At 39.1% G+C, this 20,766-nt stretch overlaps 1 protein-coding gene across 2 annotated transcripts in view; it reads right to left on the bottom strand.

Moving 5' to 3' along the window:
• idua (alpha-L-iduronidase) overlaps positions 1-20,766 on the bottom strand; it is a 77,406-nt gene that overhangs the window by 14,293 nt on the left and 42,347 nt on the right. For both annotated transcript variants that reach the window (XM_003223350.4, XM_062971548.1), the window contains 7 exons: positions 17,912-18,019; positions 17,056-17,151; positions 15,863-16,065; positions 13,402-13,581; positions 5,698-5,914; positions 2,937-3,146; positions 386-507 (listed from right to left, as the gene is read on the bottom strand). In XM_003223350.4, the coding sequence (XP_003223398.3) occupies positions 386-507; positions 2,937-3,146; positions 5,698-5,914; positions 13,402-13,581; positions 15,863-16,065; positions 17,056-17,151; positions 17,912-18,019 (1,136 nt within the window). The remainder of the gene's footprint in view (positions 1-385; positions 508-2,936; positions 3,147-5,697; positions 5,915-13,401; positions 13,582-15,862; positions 16,066-17,055; positions 17,152-17,911; positions 18,020-20,766) is intronic.

Raw genomic sequence — 20,766 nt, forward strand, 5'->3', positions numbered from 1 at the left:
GAAGAGTAAACAATTTTTTTTCCAAATGTTAAATTAAAATATTTTTCCAGTAAGGAGGGCAAGGCCCAACAAAAGTGAATTGGTGGGCCACACTGCTCTTAATTAAGAAGTGAAACAAAAACAATAATAAGTGGGATGTGCTTATAAGCTAACACAGACAAGATATGGATGAATTATATATACCGTTATTCAGTAGGAAGAAGTCCTACTGTATTTGGTGGGATTCGTTTTCCAGTAAACGTGTACAATGGATTCTTGGTATTTGCTGGGGTGGGGGAGGATATTTTCAAGCTGTGAATGGTTGAATCCTTGGATTGTATATGGATATGGAGGGCTGACCATATTGCACTGGATTTCACGTGGCATTATTTCACACATACAGTACCTCAGCTTCTCTTATCTGCTCCATTTGCTTGAGAGAAGGAAAATCTGGAGCTCCCAGTTTCTTCCACTGCAAATATGGGTTGGTGAGGTTGTTATCCATGTAGTAAGTCACATAAACAAGTTCTTCAGGAATGCAAAGGGAAAGTAATATGTTACAAGTTTGATTTTATTCAATGTCAAGGTAAAAACTGTAGACTTCAAATGCAGCACTCCCATTGTTTCATATAGATTCCCCAATGGCGCAGTGGTTTAAACCCTTGTGCTGGCAGGACTGCTGACTGACAAGTCAGCAGTTCAGATCCAGGGAGAACAGGTGAGCTCCCTCTGTCAGCTCCAGTTCCCCGTGTGGGGACATGAAAGAAGCCTCCCACAAGAATGGTAAAACATCAAAACATCTGGGCATCCCCTGGGCAATGTCCTTGCAGACGGCCAATTCTCTCACACCAGAAGTGATTTGCAGTTTCTCAAGTTGCTCCTAACACGAGAAAAATGTATCATATTGCAGAAGGACAGATAGGGTTCACAAGATAACTGCTGCACTCATATTTTGGGTTCTATGCCTTAAGGAGGCCAGTGTTCTCGGGAATATGCTTCAAAGTCTCAAGTCTGTGGCCCAGTCTAAGCTAAAACACTGAAGCATGACACCCAAATACAGTAGGATCTCACTTATCCAACATTTGCTAATCCAACGTTCTGGATTATCCAACACATTTTTGTAGTCAATGTTTTCAATACTTCATGATATTTTGGTGCTAAATTTGGAAATACAGTAATTACTACATAGCATTACTGAGTATTGAACTACTTTTTCTGTCAAATTTATTGTATAACATGATGTTTTGGTGCTTAATTTGTAAAATCAAAACCTAATTTGATGTTTAATAGGCTTCTCCTTAATCCCTCCTTATTATCCAACATATTCGCTTATCCAACATTCTGCCTGCCCGTTTATGTTGGATAAGTGAGACTCTACTGTATGTTTTTTATAGAGTGATGGGTGTTCTTAGACAAGGAAATCATATAGGAAACAGGGACTAATGCACACTTTTTCTTAGAACACCATCTCTTACAATTAAACTTCGTGCAATGTTAGTATGCCATGTTCAGTTTAGGATTCTCCCTCATACACATGTTTTTAAAAAATAATAAAATACATGCACAAAGCTCTAGTCTAGAAACTAATAGAATCCAGGGTATTAATGGGAGATATAAATGTTTGCTTCTCAATAGATTTTACTTACACATTTGCTCCCTGTATGGGGGTTACAAACAAAACAAAACAAAACCAAACCTTCATTGATGACAATTTTTGTAATGTTATTTTTTAGCCTTCATTCCTGGGACAGGGTCAGATTTGGAAACAAAAAATGTATCACAATGCCATTTGGAGCAGAATTGTGTGATTTCACTTGAATGTAATGAGTTAAACCCTTGTGCCATCAGGACTGCTGTCCGACAAATCGGCGGTTCTAATCCGGTGAGAGCGGGTGAGCTCTCTCTGTCAGCTCCAGCTTCCCATGTGGGGACATGAAAAAAGCCTCCCACAGGATAGTAAAACATCAAACATTCGGGTGTCCCCTGGACAGACAGTGAATTCTCTCACACCAGAAGCGACTTGCAGTTTCTCAAGTCGTTCCTGACAAACAAAAAATCCTTGAATGTAATAAATAAAATGATCTTAAATTGCAAGCTATGTATTCAACATGACACTTGATTGATTGTTCAGCAGACCAACACAGCTATAGAAGAATTCAACGCATCCCCCCAGCGATTTTTGCAGGAAACTTGGTCTCGTGAGGTCATTTTTAACAGTAACCTTCACTGTTGGCAAAGTTTGGCCTAGAGATTTTGAAAGAGGAATCTTGTCACACTCTCCCACACACACATTTAAATTCTTATTTTTTCCACTTTCACAGAGGTCCTACACCTATAACATCCATGAAAGTGAAAGGCTTTTTTATGCAAATATAGGACAGGTGCCACAGCAAACTTCCTGGCAAACAAATCCTCTCACAAACTTTTAGAGCAATGGTTCTCAACCAGTCAGTTTATCAGCTGTTAGGATTTCTGGGAGTTGAAGACCAAAACATCTGGGGACCCACAGGTTGACAACCACTGTTTTAGATGCTAAAAACCTAATTCATATCACAAAAAACAAAGAATTTTTGTATCGAAACACTCACTAGTACTGGAATATGAGTGTTGGATTGTATTCTCTTTATATCGTGATTTGATTGTGTGGGAGAAGTTCTCTAAATCATGGCAAAAAAAAAAGTTCCTTCTCCCACCCTGGACATTCCACAGATATAGAAACCCCACTTGCCTAGTTTCCAATAGACCTCACAACTTCCAAGGATACCTGCCATAAATGTGGGTAAAACATCAGGAGATAATGCTTCTGGAACATGGCCATACAGCTCAGAAAACTCACAGCAACCCAGTGATTCTGGCCATGAAAGCCTTCGACAACAAACTATGAAAAATTTCTCAATGGTAAAAACATGAATTGCATTAGGCAGATAGGCACGGAAATAATCAAGGCTCAATCTTACCTTTCTGTTTGGGGATGTTGGTTACATTTATTGTCACAGCACTGATGTTTGAGGATGTCTGATTATCATTGCTGGAATAGATCAGGACAGATGCCTGCCAGCTGTCTGACTGTTGAAGCTCAATAGGTTTGTGAAGGCTAGCTATGACTCCAAGCGTATTATGCTCTTCAGAATCATGACTGTAGATGTTGGCAGAGATTTGTTCCTCCCCTGCTTAAGAGACAGACAGACGTGAATAAAAAAGGTTTTCTTTTTATGAGATAATAAAAAATGTATTTTAGAGAATGTGAAAGACCAGGAGTTTGGTGACAGAAACAGTTCAATACCTGGCATGTCCCTCTATCACATTCAAGAAGAATCTGACGTTGACAACATGAAAATAATTTTAGATGCATCTATCTGGCTGCTTTGTTTTTGGAACCTGTTTCTGGAAGTCATTATAGATTGTGAGGTCTAGATTTGACTTTTTTAAAAGGCTGGAAAATGTTCTGCATGGCTGACGGAGAAAGGTAGACGCCAGAGGATGAGAAGGAGTAGGGGACAGCTTCTTAGAGAGGCAATCCAGAAGGACACTAGGGGCCTAAAAAAGGGGGTTTGGGAAAGAGCTATCCAGAAAAGATGGGAAGGACACAGTGTAGCACCAGGGAGATATAAAATTAGCAGCAAGAGTAGGGACAGAAAAGGTGAGCATTGCCTAGACTTGCACATGTGAGAAGGAATGGGTTCATACTGAAATCAAAGACAAGTCCTTGGCTCTAGATCTCTGCTGTTGTTGTATTGGTTCTTTGACCTTGTTAAGCTCCTCTTATTGCATCTCCCCTAACACCACTTTCTCTGCAATTAAATGTGATTGCTATCACTGTTAACCCAGTCATGATGCCTCTTTCCGTTCTATCATACATAGCATGTGCAACCTTTTAAGGAACGAGGCAGTAAGAATTAGACTGAAGAGACCATAAGCCAGAAAATAGTAAACTTTTGCCTATGTGGCTTTGCCTCTGCATATGCCCCTCCCTCCCTGTGAGCTGGTGCCTTTCTCCAGAAAGTTCCAAGGAGAGAGGAAAGCTCAGAGTAAACAAGTTAGGTCATTGGTATCACTTGTGCCAAAGTGGAAGGTGAGGAAGACCCTCATGCATTGGTCAATTTTAGATAAGCCAAAGGTATATATTCTTTGTTTGCTGCGACATGCTTTGGTGATGGCCATTTGCATTGTATGGACCAGGAGTCCCAAAACTAAGGCCCAGGGGCCAGATGCAGCCCATCGAAGCCATTTATCCGGCCCCCACAGCACAAGGGGGTTGGGCTAAATGACCCAAGGGGTCTCTTCTTCTCTTCCAACCATCATCATCATCATCATCATCATCATCATTATTAACATTGAGGCTGGGTGGCCATCTGTCAGTGGTGCTTTGCTTGCTTGTGGTGCACAAAGACAGAAGGGGGTTGGACTAAATGGGCCAAGAGGTCTCTTCCAACCCTCTTTATTATTATTATTATTATTTTATTATGACACAGCAAACAAAATAGATATGCTGGATTTCATATAAAAAATCACAAGTCGAACACTTCTCAAGTGTCTAGGACTGTGTGATGTATTTTCGGATGATGCGTGCAGATCCCAGCAGGGTGGCCTTTTGCAGTTGGCAGATCGTAATTTTGTCAATGTCTATTGTTTCCAAATGCCGGCTGAGATCTTTTGGCATGGCAACCAGTGTGCTTACTATTATATTATTATTATTATTATTATTATTATTATTATTATTATTATTATTATTATTATTATTATTATCATTGAGGCTGGGTGGCCATCTGTCAGGGGTGCTTTGCTTGTGCTTTCGGTGCACAAAGACAGAAGGGGATTGGACTCAATGGCCCAAAGGGGCTCTTCCAACCCTCTTTTTTATTATTGTTGTTTTTGTTTTTGTTGTTATTGCTTGGTGGCTAACTATAGTCCAGCCCTCCAACAGTCCATAGGATCATGAACTGGTCCCCTGTTTAAGAAGTTTGGGGACCCCTGGTATGGACCCATTAAAGTGGGTGCCTACGGCTGTTTTCCTTATCATTAGCTGTGATAACAATAAAAGGCTTGTTTTATTGCTCTCTTGGAATTCTCTCCTTTACTTCCCCTCCGGGCCAGTCCCCAACAAGACTATCGGGGGAAATGCCACTATTAATAAATGGTGGCCCACAGGCAACAGGAGACCTGAAACATTCTTCATCTTAGGTGGAGTGATAGTTGTTGGTCAGTAAAATATTATAATATAATAATAATAATAATAATAATAATAATAATAATAATAATAATAAACAACTTTATTTGTACTCCATCCTGTCTTCCCAGGGCAGATTCCAACATACAATGGCAACATTCAATGCCCCTAAAAAACAAATACCGACATAAAATCCCAGAAAAACCCATATATGAAAAAAAAATCCTACATTTAAAAACAACATTAAAACCTCACATCAAATTAAGCCTAACATCAATGAATTAAACCTAACAGCAATAAATGAAACCAAACATGGTCAAACAAATATTTTATGATGACTTAGAATCTGCACAAACATCCCCATTAATCTACAGAGCCACCTACAGTTCACAAAGTTGTGTGTGCTAGTAGTGTGGCCAATGATGGTGACTGGGTTGACATAAACTAGCAGAGTATGAAATATATTGTCTTATTTGACATTTGAGGTACAAAAGACTCTCCCATCCTAGTGATCTAGCAATAGCACTGATGATTTTAAGTGTTTGCTGTACCTAGCAGGGCCAGCAATCCCATCACAGTGAGCACAGGCTTCCTCACCATCTGGACGTGCGGCGGATTTGTGTTGTTCATCTGAAAGCGTGCTGTCAGTGTTCTCTGGGTGAAGTAATGTGGATGGTAGCTCAGAAAGGCATTGTCATTGCTCAGCAAAGTGTAGTTTACAGTGTTGTTGGCTTGAGCAATCAGTAGGTTTTGATGCTGGGCAATAACCTGGCAAAGAAAAATGGAATGGCATCTTTAACCATTAGCAGCAATTAGCTGCCCCCGATAGCACAGTGGGTTAAACTGCTGAGCTGCTGAACTTGCTGACTGAAAGGTCAGTGGTTTGAATCCGTGGAGCGGGGTGAGCTCCTGCTGTTAGCCCCAGCTTCTGTCAACCTAGTAGTTCAAAACATGCAAATGTGAGTAGATCAATAGGTACCGTTCTGGCAGGAAGGTAATGACCCTCCATGCAGTTATGTCGGCCACATGATGTTGGAAGTGTCTATGGAGAATGCTGATTCTTTGGCTAAGAAATTGAGATGAGCACCAACCCCCAGAGTCAGACACGACTAGACTTAATGTCAGAGGAAAACCTTTACTTTATCTACTGTATTGGCCACACAGAGCACAAAATCTGTGTCATATTGGTTAGCGGTAAAAATCTTTGTCAGCCATCTCACTGAGGAGTTAAGAAAAAAAGTATTTACATCTTTTATTTCAAATTAATATTTTGCATACATTGAGCTTTAAGTAGTCTGCACTTCGTCAAAATTCCACATTAATTCAGTGATCTGTAGAACTTAAATGATTTGCATGATTCATCTGATTTTGCGGAATTCATTCTGCAATAATATTCTTTTGACATAAGTACTTCTCTACTTTTGATCACAATAGTGAAGAGCAAGAAACTCTGCGAAGGACTAAATCAATATTTTTCCTCTCTCCACAAGCTCTTGGGGTTCTTGGGTATTTCAGCACATTTTGATGAATTTGTATATTTTCAAATAATCCTTTGCAAGCAACAGGACTAGGAAGTTGTTTGTGTTTGTTAAAAGTTGAGACTCTCAGTTGCATCCAGGATCAAAATCACATTTTATATATTTTCTGTGCTTTCTGCAGAAGCATATGCACAGCCTTAAGAATAAACATTTAGGAGTAAGATCATAATACAGTAGAGTCTCGCTTATCCAACCTTCACTCATCCAACGTTCTGTATTATCCAACACAGTCTGTCTCCCGCCCAGATCCACAGCTGTTTATCCAGGCAGGCAAGGATCACAAATTTTTAAAAATCTTCACAGAACTGAACTTTTTACGGATTTACAGTGTTGTTACTGTAAGTTCATTTTGTGCAATTCTATATTTATTTGTACAGTAGAGTCTCACTTATCCAACATTCGCTTATTCAACGTTCTGGATTATCCAATGTAATCTACTTTTTAGTAGTCAATGTTTTTGTAGTCAATGTTTTCAATACATCGTGATATTTTGGTGCTAAATTTGTAAATACAGTAATTACTACATAGCTTAATTTGTAAAATCATAACCTAATTTGATATATAATAGACTTTTGCTTAATCCCTCCTTTTTATCCAACATATTTGCTTATCCAACGTTCTGCCGGCCCATTTATGTTGGATAAGTCAGACTCTACTGTAGTCAATTTTTTAGTAGTCAATGTTTTTTGTAGTCAATGTTTTCAATACATTGCGTTGTTTTGGTGCTAAATTTGTAAATATAATAATTACTACATATCGTTACCGTGTATTGAACTGCTTTTTCTGTTGATTTTTCGTAAAACATGGTGTTTTGGTGCTTAATTTGCAAAGTCATAACATAATTCGACGTTTAATAGGCTTTTCCTTAATCCCTCCGTATTAGCCAACATTTTCACTTATCCAACATTCTGCCGGCCCATTTATGTTGGATAAACAAGAATCTACTGGATATCTTTCTCCCATCTCATTTGTCCCACCTTGATAATACATTGGCACTCAGGACTACCTGTGGAAGAAATTAGATCCACGTGCAGGCTGCATAGCACACTTTGAAAACAAGACAAGCACCATCATAATTTAGCACCAAGATCCACTAAGAAGTCTCTCCAATGGCTTTAGTTGACCTAATTCCCAGTCTTGCTAAAATTAGGAACTTAAGAGGAGGATTGCAATAATGTAACTAATCAGATGTAAAGGGATTAGTGGCCTCTGCCCAAATACACAGGGCAGAAGGTTAGCTTTTTCAGAATGTCCAGCTCTGCAAATAGGCAATCTGTTCAAAGTATTTTTGAAACCAATATTTCTATACTACGTATTGAATGAGAAACTAGATTGTGCAATCAAGATTTCTGCACCCAACCGTGTTCTCTTTCAACATTTTTAATTTGCTGTACATATGTTGAACAGAAATAAACACATTAAAACCACTCTTCATTTTGCAACCTTCTTCTAAGTTAAGAGAAGATTTGATTTACAGATTTTTATGCTATTCAAGGCACATGCAAAATAACTATCATGACAGTATGACAATTCTGGAGGCGGACACTGAATAGTAATGGTAAAGGTAAAGGTTTCCCCTGATGTTAAGTCCAGTCATGTCCGACTCTGGGGGTTGGTACTCATCTCCATTTCTAAGCCGAAGAGCCGGCGTTGTCCGTAGACACCTCCAAGGTCATGTGGCCGGCAGAGCGCTGTTACCTTCCCGCCTGAGCGGTACCTATTGATCTACTCACATTTGCATGTTTTCGAACTGCTAGGTTGGCAGGAGCTGGGGGCTAATAGCGGGCGCTCATTCTGCTTCCGGAATTTGAACCTTTGACTTAGAAATTGAGATGAGCACAAACCCCCAGAGTTGGACACGACTAGACTTAATGTCAGGGGAAAACCTTTACCTTTACTATGCTGTCTAAAGCTTGCACATAGATAGATAGATAGATAGATAGATAGATAGATAGATAGATAGATAGATAGATAGGCTGGAGTTACACTTGAAAAATGTACCTGTTTCAACTTATAAACAAATTTAACTTAAGAACAAGCCTATAAAACATATCATGTTAATTACTATTGGGAAGGCTTGTTAAGATTTTAAAAGGGAGGACTTATAAAAAGTCTATATGTGTTTTAAAGTGGATGGGCAAGAAAGAATTGCTTTTTGGCATGTTTCCTCCCCAGTTCAGTACCCAGCAGAAATCTCTGACTCTTAGGCTTCTGAAGACCCAGACTCCAAGGTTTCTTGAAAAAAATGGCCAGTATCTTTTTCAGGTACTTCATGATCAGAAAACGCAGACGTAGCAATCATCCTCTGACCCACAGGCTATATGAGTCAGACCTTCCAACTTCTCAGGCTTACAAGCTCCAAAATCTGGACAGGTTTTTTTTAATGCCTCGACTTTGTGTGAGTTGACTTTGGCTTAGCTTGACCTGTTTGTTCTGAGTCCAGTAGGAAACTACTGTAGCCCCCCCCCACACACACACACATTTTTACAGTAGTTAGTGGGTGCAGGACCCCATAAAAATGGGAAAACATGAATAAAAATTGCTGTTTTTACCTGAAAGAACACTTTTCTAGAAAACACTACATCTTCCAGCACAACTCTGTAGTCAACATCCACTGGAGATTGATCTCAGAATCATAGTGTAACTTCTCATGGAAGTTCTAGGACAGTGGTTCTCAACCTGCGGGTCCCCAGACGTTTTGGCTTTCAACTCCCAGAAATCCTAACAGCTGGTAAACTGGCTGGGATTTCTGGGAGTTGTAGGCCAAGACACCCGGGGACACAGAAGTTGAGAACCACTGACCTAGGAGGACATATTAATCAAATTTGCAGATTATCAAATCTGCAGAAGTTAAGCCCACAGATGTATAGGTCTGAGTGTAGTGGTTCTCACTATCAGCCTCATTTATCCACAAATTGAATTGGGAAAACAGAATGCATATATGTGAACAGGTGAGAGTAAAAGAGAAAAAGACCAAGAAATAAAAAGAAAGGGACTGGGGGATACCAGCACACCATCAAGATGCAGCCCAATTCAATGCTTATTGTTAGTGGCTCTGATGTTAAAAATGAAGTTCACACATGGATTCCAGTGCCGTGAAACCTTGAAAACTGGCATATATATACAGACAAATAGAGTCACCAACGCAATGCTACAGTAAGTATATCCTTAGCATTTGTCAGACATTGCTCCTCCTCATCTGAAACAAAGTGGAAGTTGATTATACTAAGCACTGTAGCCTTGCTCCCAGATGTTGTCTAGCATATGGAGAGTGAAGTGTCCATCACTCTACTCCTTAAACTTTCTCTGGTATACAGAGATTGCCTTTATTGTTGTGTGTCTCCAAGCATTAGTCACCAATGTACACTAACACTACCTGGGCTTTTGGGCAAGATTTTGGCCTTGCCTGCCAGTGAAGCTGAGAAAGTGTGGTTTACCCAAGGTCACCTAGTGGGTTTCCATGTCTGAATGGGGACTTGAACCTTGGTCTCCATGGTCCTAGTCTATACCCAAACTGCTATACTGTGGTGGTTCTCTATTGGTATTTAGTGATAATCAGCAACAGTTAAAAGTCTTGAAAGGACACAGAGAATGCCTGCAGGAGTCTGTGAGAGGTTTCTGTTAATACAATAATGCATTTCAGAAGCCACTGACACAGGTATCTGAATGGGTAAAAAGTGAGTAGAGATTTTGCAGTGCTATGCCTAAGAAAAATCTCAACATAATATTCTTTCATCGTTCAGTGTACCCTAAAAATATAGTGCCCCCTCCTTCAATTGGAAGAAATTGGATAAGAAAACAGGTAAATGCAAATTTCCTCCTCGATTTAACACAACATTGTCCTGGGGGGAGGCAAGCTCGGTGGTGAGCGAGATAACATATGTATAAGTGTGAAAATAACAGTAGATGCAAAAAATGTATTGTAGATTGTATTAAATATTACAATAGTATGTGTCTGCTGTATAACAAATGATGTATAACAAATGTATTGAAATGATAATATAAGTAAAAATATATAAACACAGCATTATTGCATACTAATAGAATAAATGCCATTTAATATCTGCATAGGTGACAAAAATCAATAAAAAAGGAGAGAAGCGTCAATATCCTTGCTTTCTTTGATCCCACTCAATGTTGTACAAATACATGGAACTGAGAATGATCATGGCATCTGGCTGTAGACCACAAGTAGGAATTTTGTGGCATTTTAGATGTTACTGAATTACAACTTCCATTGGTCATAGCCAGGAAAGCCAATGAGAGGAAAGTGGGACTTATAACTCAACAAGCTTTGAAGATTGCTGGGTTATTCTCATTTCTAAGAGAATGCAGTGTCAAATATATTTGGTGCTATATACATTGTAGATTTTCAGTATCTGTAGTATATGAGGTAGCTCCTCTTACCAACCATTCAAGTTAAGTACTTTTCAGCACTGTGTATCAATGTGAGAAATGATGCCACCTTGTGTTTATTACAGAACAAGTCTGGATTTTAAGGACTGAATTCTTTGTTTTGACATAAAAGTTCCAAAATTTGTTACAGTACATCTTTCTCAGTATCAACTTATATTATGAAAATAGTCTTCTATATGCAAGCAAGATAATAATGATGATTCAGTGCATTAAAATAAGCCATTGCCCACCCAGGGACAGGAGATCGGCATAGCACTGGAGCAAGGCTGTAAGTGAAGCTGGCTTCAAAGGTGAGCAGGTATGGAAAGAGACTCTTCTGAATCCTGCTGCCCAACCACACTACCCTCTGACAACAGGTGCCTGATCACACTACACAATTATGATGCTTTGTTGTTGTTTATTCGTTCAGTTGCTTCCGATTCTTCGTGACCTCATGGACCAGCCCAAGCCAGAGCTTCCTGTTGGCCATGGCCACCCCCAGCTCCTTCAAAATCAAGACATTCTCTTCAAGGATACCATCCATCCATCTTGCCCTTGGTCGGCCCCTCTTCCTTTCTTTTTCCTTCCATTTTCCCCAGCATTATTATGATGCTATGATTCCACTTTTATGGCTGTGGCTGCATTCTATGGAATTCTGAAATTTATATAGTTTGGAGAGGCACTTGCATTCTCCGGGTGACAATTATAAATGTCCCTCTGTAAACTGCAAACCTCAGGATGTGTAGTGTGATAGCATACCTGTTATCAGAGTTGGAAATTAATTTTTAAAACAGCCTCTCTTAGTCTGAAACTGCCTAGGTTAGGCCATAAAAAGGGGACATAACTGCCCTACAAAAAAGCATATTTTAATTTTTTAAGAGGCAAACTATTTTATAGTTAGATGCAGGCCCACTCAAAGTCCTTATCCCCAATGTATGGCAGTTGCCCACCCCTGCTCTACATGTCAAATTACAATTCCCATCCCTCATTATTCGTTGTTGGTTAGAGTTTATGGGAGTTGCAGTATAATGACATCTAGAAGGCTGATCCTTGATACAGGCTATAAACATTACCAAGTCCACTTCTTATGAAAGCAGTGAATTGTGCAATGGGGGAGGTTTAATGGTTATTTTGACACTAATGCTTCTTTTTTAAAAACAAACAAACAAACAAGGCATTTATTAATATTAACTGTGTAAAGAAAACATAATTTCAATTATAACAATTAGACATTCAATGGCATTTTCATACTGTCATGGTTGGTAAACTGCACAAATGGAACTGCTATCCTTGCTCAACCACTGCGATCACAACCTAGATTCTGTTGTCTTCTCCCAATTGTCGGTATTCCTAATAGAAAGTGAAGCCTGGAATAGACACATGGTACAGTAGTCCTGGTCCTGATCTAAATATGAAATGTTTGTGCCCAGGTGACAGAGTGCTCCTCAAAGATAGCTGGGACTAGAAGTGTATTACATTGGTCCCTACACTTCTACTAAATCTGTTGATTAGCCAGGCAAGAACACTGACAGCTTTCCTTTGGCTGCGATCAAGTGAGAGGCACCTTCTGTTTACCACATTTCCAATGCCATTTTCTAGGTGAAATCTCCATTAATTTATGGGAGATTCCACTTGAGAAAGCACCCTCCAACCCTAGATGTCTACAGGTTTGGTCTAGCTGTGATATTTATTTATTTATTATTTATTTATTTACAGTATTTATATTCCGCCCTTCTCACCCCGAAGGGGACTCAGGACGGATCACATTATATACATATAGGGCAAACATTCAATGCCCATAAACACATCGAACTGAGACAGACGCAGAGGCAATTTAACCTTCTCCTGAGGGGATGTTCGATTCTGGCCACAGGGGGGAGCAGCTGCTTCATCATTCACTCTGACGGCACTTCCTCACTTCCTCATTCCAACGTTGTAAATTAGTTAAACTTGCCTCCCCACTTTTATAAGTGGTACCTTATTTCCTACTTGATAGATGCAACTATCTTTCGGGTTGCTAGATCAGCAACGAGCAGGGGCTATATTTTATTTTTAATTGACGGGTGCTCACCCCACCACGGGCTGGCCTCGAACTCATGACCTCATGGTCAGAGTGATTTATTGCAGCAGTTGTTTACCAGCCTGAGCCACAGCCCGGCCCTTCAGATATCTCAGATGCGTATCAAAGCAAACAAAAAGAATGGAGCAAGAAGCTTCAAGTGGTTTACTCTTTGTGTTATTATATTTCAGTTATCCAAAAAAGAATAGAAAGGGATACTGTCAATATTGTTAATAGCATTTGACGATCAAGTGTGGGCTCACCTTTACCACCATAGCTGCATAGGTTACATCCGCTCTCCAGGGTTGTGGGAATGACCAACCCACTAACGGATCTGCTTCGTCGTTGTATATTGGCACAGAAGCAAAGCTGGGGAAGCTCTTCTGAATCTGTCCCACTGCTTCAATTTCTTGTTCTAAGATGTGAAATGAGCTCCCACCTCCCTGTGATAACAAATATTGTTCATGAGTAGGTTATTAAATAGATTTTAGCCCGAACTCTCTCATGTTATTGCTCCCCTTTAGAGATCACAAGATAACGTGTATGAAGCATTTTGAATGCAAAGAACTACAGTATACACTCGAGTATAAGCCGACCCGAATATAAGCCGAGGCACCTAATTTTACCTCAAAAAAACTGGGAAAACATTGACTCCAGTATAAGCCAAGGGTGATAAATTTCAGAAATAAAAATAGATACCAATAAAACTACATTAATTGAGGCATCAGTAGGTTAAATGTTTTTGAATATTTACATCAAGCTCAAATTTAAGATAAGACTGTCCAACTCTGATGAAATCATTATTCTCATCTTTTTCAATGTAAATGTGCTTATGTATCCTTTTAATAATAATAGAGTAAAATAATAAATGCAATAATAATAATAATAATAATAATAAGAGTGAAATAATAAATGTATTAATAATAAAAATAGAGTAAAATAAATGTAATAGTAGCAACAGTAATAGAGAAAAATAATAAATGTACCATATATTCTCAAGTATAAGCTGACCCAAATATAAGCCAACCAGGACCCTCACCCGAGTATAAGCCGAGGGGTTTTTTTCAGTCTTAAAAAAGGGCTGAAAAACTAGGCTTATACTTGAGTACATACAATATCTAGTATTAAACTATCTCATAGAATGGCTATTTTTCAAATTCAGTCCAGACCATCTACATCACATTTGTTGAGGATTAGGGGCATAGGACCCCTATTAAAAGTGAAAAACCATGAATAAATAAAATGCTATTGTTTTTACATGAGATAACACCTCTTTAGGAATTTCTGTCAGACTGGTGATAGCAGTTTGTGGAAGCATGCTCATATCCTGTTAAAGATATTTCAGCCCCTTTTAATGTAGCGTGACCCTGAACTTAATGAGTCAATTGTGTCTTTAAGTAGAAATGAAAATAGTTCATTCACTTTAGTTCAACAATGGTACAAAACAAATCAGAGCAGTTGATCTCATCACAGTATAACAAACACCTTTTTCAGTGAGTCTTCTTTATGATTACAGAAAATAAACATAGTAAATAGTTCAGTTTCTGTCTACTTTGTTGAAAATAAGATGCCCTTGACTTGTCATGGCATTGACTTCATCATCTGTTTCCAGCTTCCAAATGCTGCATGTCACCTCCCCGCAACAAAACAGCCACCTCCTACAAGCTATCAGCTCTAAGCTGAGCTAAGCTAAGCTAAAAACTACAAAGTAAATGCTTTGTTTTATACAGCGAGCAGATAACACACCCAACTAAACCATAACAGCTACTTTATTGCTGTAAGAAAATGGTTCAGATCCTTGCTATTACTTAGCAAAAGGCCTATAGTAAACGATTAGTAGCGACATTTTCTAGGTCCTCCAGCATGATGTCATGGTCAACTTCTTTTTTTTTTTTAATTTTTTTATTGAGTTTTCAAATAAAAATTACAGTACGTGTTTAAGAACACATTGGGTTCTTAGAGGAAAAAGTGCAATAAGTGAGTAGAAATTAAAGAAAGAGAGAAAAAAGAGAGAGAAAAAAAGGGAAAAGTAAGGTAAAATAAACAAAAATATAAAATAATTGGTCACTTCCATCTCTCACACAGATACTTAAAGAAAGATTTCTATCTTTAATTGGTCTTTCCGTTCGTTCTGCTTTGGTGTCAGCCTTTTCTCTTTATTTATTTATTTATTTATTTATTTTTATTTTATTGAATTCTTCCATCATTAACATTGGATTTTCTATTGGGGTTAAATTAGCACCTTCATTTGCCTTTCAATCAAAAAATTCTTAACCAGGTCCCAGTTTGTTTGCTTTTTGGGAATGCCATAGTTATTTTTGAGTAAATACGTCAATTTATCCATGTTCATTATTTCCAAGAGATGGAATAGGGGCTTGCTCCATCCACTCCACGCATCGACCTGGTATTGCATGGTCAACTTCTACTGGAATCCAACCACAGAAGATTCAGAGAGGTATTCTACCCTCAAATCTCCAGGGCTTTTAGCGTAACTGGAGGAAACTGACCATAGAGGACACAGAGATGTCCTATGGAGGTCACAGAGATTCCTAAAGAGAATATTTTAATCAAATCCAATGAATATAATCGAATATGCAAAAATCAAAACTGCAAATGAGGAGGGATGACTGTAGTCATTTCCTTCAGTGTATGAAGGCAAACAAACTATGGACAGGAGCATTTTACATGTCCTGAATTCCACATCAATTGAAACATGGATCTGACCTTCTTATGCATAGCAATGTAATCCAACCTGACACCAGTCTCTCCAGTGAAGAAATTTGTTCCATTGTAACAGTGACTGAGGAGGTTCCAGCATATTGGGGACTTTGGAAAGGGATGGAAAGAGTCTCCTGGGCCTCCCAGTTTCAGCTGAGGACTAGCTTCCCTTAATCCTTCAGAGCATGCATCATAGTAATTGAGGAATCCTAGAAGTTAAATAATAGAGTAATTGTAAGTATACATTTTTAGATAACAATAGCACACAATCTAGGGGAATGAATGTAGTGTGGATCTAAGAGAGTGCAAGTCAGACTATGACTCCAGTAGACTTGTTTTAAATCTCTTCTCAGCCATAGTAACCTACTCGGCTCAAGTCACACTCTCCTAGCCTGAGAGAAAGGCCATGTCAACAAAGGCATGATCACTGATAGTATTCACATTGCACAATTATAGCAATTTGACACCTCTTTAACTGCCATGGTTTAATGCTATGGATTTCTAGAACGTATAGTTTTGTACAATATTTACCCTTCTCAGTCAGAAAACTTTTGTGCCACAACAAACTACAAATTCCAAGATTTTACAGGATGGAGCTAAGGCAGTTAAAGAGGTGTCATGCTGCTGTATTTCTGCAGTATGTATGCTGCTGTATTTCTGCAGTATGTATTTCTCTCTAACCTGACCTCATTCACAAGCAACCCCTCTAACTCATTAGCAACAATGGCATTATACCTCCCAGCAGAGAAGAGCTAGGTGACCCTGACCTACAAAAATGGATGAATCCATGTCACTTTATATGTATAATTGCAAACCTGCAATTCCCAGCTCATTTGATACACTCAAATTCTGTTTTGTTTTTTTTAAGAACAAAGGTCAAACGATTCATGGATTTGTAAAAGGTTAGACAAAGAACACAAACACTCTACATCATTAAAATGGATATAAAAATTCCATTTTTACAATGTACTTAGTCACATCTAAGTAATATAACTGAAGTCACCTTTATGTCCAATTTGGTAAATGATTTATGTTGATTTAACTTTTAGAGTGTTTGAAAGGCAAAGGAAGTATGTGTGAGATGAGAATGGAAACAGGCTTTAACAGGATCTAAAGTGGAATATGTCTTTATTATCCCTCACCTTTTATTCTCTCCTCTTCACTCAATTAAAAATAAAAAGGACTGAAAAGCAGTTTACCATTAATTGTCATAGAGACATTGTCAAAATCCTGGTGATCTGGCTCATTCCACGTCTCAAAATTCCACTTAGAAACATGATTCAATCCATATCGTTCTGAAAATGGAATTTGCATTAATGATAACTTTGTGATATTACATAGAACTCTTTACTTTGATCAAAAATGTAAACATTTCAAATGAAACACTGTTGTTCCAAATTGTGTTCTTCCAATAAAACAAGATCTGGCAGACCAAATGCATCACTAAGTCTTTATCCCAACCTTGCATTCCCAAATGTATTCCTTTCCTATGAAGTACAGCTGAAACATCGGCTGCTTATTGTTGCTAACAGAGTCATGTAAATGTCTGAAACAGCCACTAGATATCAAGGTACATAATTTTTTAACAACCCCAACATTCGGTTACCAGCTAACACCTCCCAACAAAGGATTCCCCCATGCATGAAGAAGTCAGGGTTTAAAGCTGCAAGGTCATTCAATGCTAAACAAGGTGGCCAATTGCAACATTCACACTTGCCTCAAGGAGACAAGAGTTCTTTCTCCCACCCTGGACATCATTCTACAGATATCACTACCTCTGAAGATGCCTGCTATAGATGCGGGCGAAACATCAGGAGAGAATGCTTCTGGAACATGGCCATACAGCCCGGAAAACTCATAGAAACCCAATCTAATTTAGTGTTCCATACAATTGCCTGCCAATGTCCTCCCATCTATAAAATTACTATTGTTTACAACCACAAGCCACAGAGAAACCAAACTGAGGGTAAAATACAGAAAGATTCAGTGATAAAAATATTTTAATATAACTTTGTGCCAACGCTGAACTGACAAATGACATTTTTTAAAACTCACCTATGTATCGTTGAGCCAACTGTGTTATCAAGTCCTTCCATTGTCTCACCTGCTTTTTATCTTCAAAGTCAGTGAAATATCCTGATGGGCTTCCCATCAATTCAAATCCTGTTTGAAACAACAAAGAAACCGATTCAATTATAAATTAACATGTTTTAAATTCACAGGTAATAAGATTCCTTTAGTCCTGCTTTGGTCACGATGCTAAAGAATGAAAGATCTATAGGATCAGTTTCATATACCAACATGGGGTGCACTATAGATATGTATAAGGAGGTGAGTGAGGGAGTTTGCACCATCATAATGGCTTTTAGGACACAATTATGCATACATAACATCAGAGATATTCCGTGTCAATGATAGTCAGAGCAGGTTCAACCATTCAGATCTCTATATTTAAAAAAAAAACAAGGCTGAAGAAAGTATTCAATGATAGAAACAATAATATTATGTTTTATAGAGAGATTTTACAGATAGCAGACTATGGAAGATAAGAGAAGCATTTATTATTTGTGAATGGTACAAAAATTAACTGGGGACTCCTCAGCTCATTCTTTTAATCAGCAAAAAAAATTACTTCTCTGTTTGCTTTTTATCTGATTTGCTGTCTTAAAAAGTTCCTATGTAACCGAAGAAGGAAATAGTTCCAGGAATGTTTTATTGTTCTAGTTAGATAAACTCATCTCAAAGGATGCCCTATACTACTTTCAAGCTGACCAATCATACTTTTTCAAAAAAACAAAACAAAAACAAACATATAAATAATGAAATAAACTGTACTTTTACTTATATTTTCTTCTTTTTACATGGAAACGTCATTACTAACAAATACAATTTATCATAGATAAAGGTAAAGGTTTTCCCCTGACGTTAAGTCCAGTCATGACCGACTCTGGGGGTTGGTGCTCATCTCCATTTCTAAGCCGAAGAGCCGGCGTTGTCCATAGACACCTCCAAGGTCATGTGGCCGGCATGACTGCATGGAGCGCCGTTACCTTCCCGCTGGAGTGGTACCTATTGATCTACTCACATTAGCATGTTTTCGAACTGCTAGGTTGGCAGGAGCTGGGGCTAACAGCGTGCGCTCATTCCGCTTGCAGGATTTGAACCTGGGACCTTTCGGTCCGCAAGTTCAGCAGCTCAGTGCTTTAACACACTGCGCCACCACCAGGGGCCCTACAATTTATCATACTTATTATCAAACTAAATCTTCCCACTCATACTTAACTAGAGTTCAATGTACATTTGCATATGAAGGAATCATGAATTTGCTGACATTAACTTTCATATGATGCTGAGTGTGATGGTACATATTTGTTTCAATCACCTGGATAGTCAATATAATTCATTTCCCTACCAACTGTAAATGATCACCTCCTCCTGAAAAAAAAAAATGTATAATATCACAAAGGATTACCACCTCACCCGCTTCATAGGAAATCTGCTACAAAACAGGAGCTTTTTTGTTGAGTTCCAGGGTCAGAGTAGCAGATGGCGAAAGCAGAACGACCTGCCTCAGGGGAGCATGCTTGCTCCATCAATGTTTAACATTTACACAAATGATCAATCACTGCCAGAAGGGACAGAGAGTTTCACCTATGCTGACGTTTGTGCCATCACTGCTCAAGCAGGGAGCTTTGAAATGGTTCAACAGAAGCTCTCCAAAGCTTTAGGTGCTCTTACTGCCTATTACAGGGAAAACCAGCTGATCCCTAAGCCATTTAAAATGCAGATGTGTACTTTTCATCTTAAGAACAGACAAGCATCTCAATTTCTGAGGATTACCTAGGAAGCAATCCCACTGGAGCATTACAGAACACCAAAATACCAGGGAGTCACTCTGGACCCTACTCTGACTTATAAGAAGCACTGCTTGAATATCAAGCAAAAAGAGTATGCTAGAAATAATATAATACAAAAGATGACTGGCACAACCTGGGCATCACAACCAGACACAGTGAAGACATTTGCCCTTGCGCTTTGCTATTCTGATGCTGTGTATACATACCCAGTGTGGAACACATCTCACTACGTTAAAACAGCTCTTAATGAGACATCCTGCATTATCACAGGGTGTCTACGGGAAACGTAATGTTGGTGGGCAGGAAAAGAGATTTAAAGATGGGCTTAAAGCCAACCTTAAAAACTGTGGCATAGACACTGAGAACTGGGAAGCCCTGGCCCTTGAGCGCTCTAATTGGAGGTCAGCTGTGACCAGCAGTGCTGCGGAGTTCGAAGAGGTACGAATGTAGGGCTTAAAGGAGAAACGTGCCAAGAGGAAGGAGCATCAAGCCAACCCTGACCGGGACCGCCTTCCACCTGGAAACCGATGTCCTCATTGCGGGAGAACATGCAGATCAAGAATAGGTCTCTTCAGCCACCTAAGAACCCACCCCCAAGACAACAGAGATGGAAGACAATCGTCCTCAGCCTACGAGGGATCGCCTAAGTAAGTAGTAAGTAAAGTAAGTCTACGTCCTACATCACTGGAGAAATTATACTATTTAGCCGATATTGCACCACCTGACATCCTCCGGGAGGTAGAGCCTATAATGAAAAGACCAAGGCATTGACATCTCCGCCCCATCTTCTGTTTGGATATCAGACAGCAAGCCAATACTTTAGATCAAGAAATAGTTTCCTAAGACCTGCAGAAATACTCACAGGAACACTTCAGCAAGCCAGAGTTTTAAAATGGCAGTCTAAAACCCAGAACCCAGAAACTCTCCCCTAGGCACACAAAAGACTAGGAAACTTGGAAGGCGCCGAACAGACTGCAATCTGGCACCACGAGATGCAGAGCTAACCTTAAGAAATGGGGCTACAAAGTGGAGTCCACATCATGCGAGTGCAGA

Source organism: Anolis carolinensis, chromosome 2 (assembly GCF_035594765.1).
Source record: "Anolis carolinensis isolate JA03-04 chromosome 2, rAnoCar3.1.pri, whole genome shotgun sequence".
In the NCBI taxonomy this organism is placed as follows: Eukaryota; Metazoa; Chordata; class Lepidosauria; order Squamata; family Dactyloidae; genus Anolis; species Anolis carolinensis.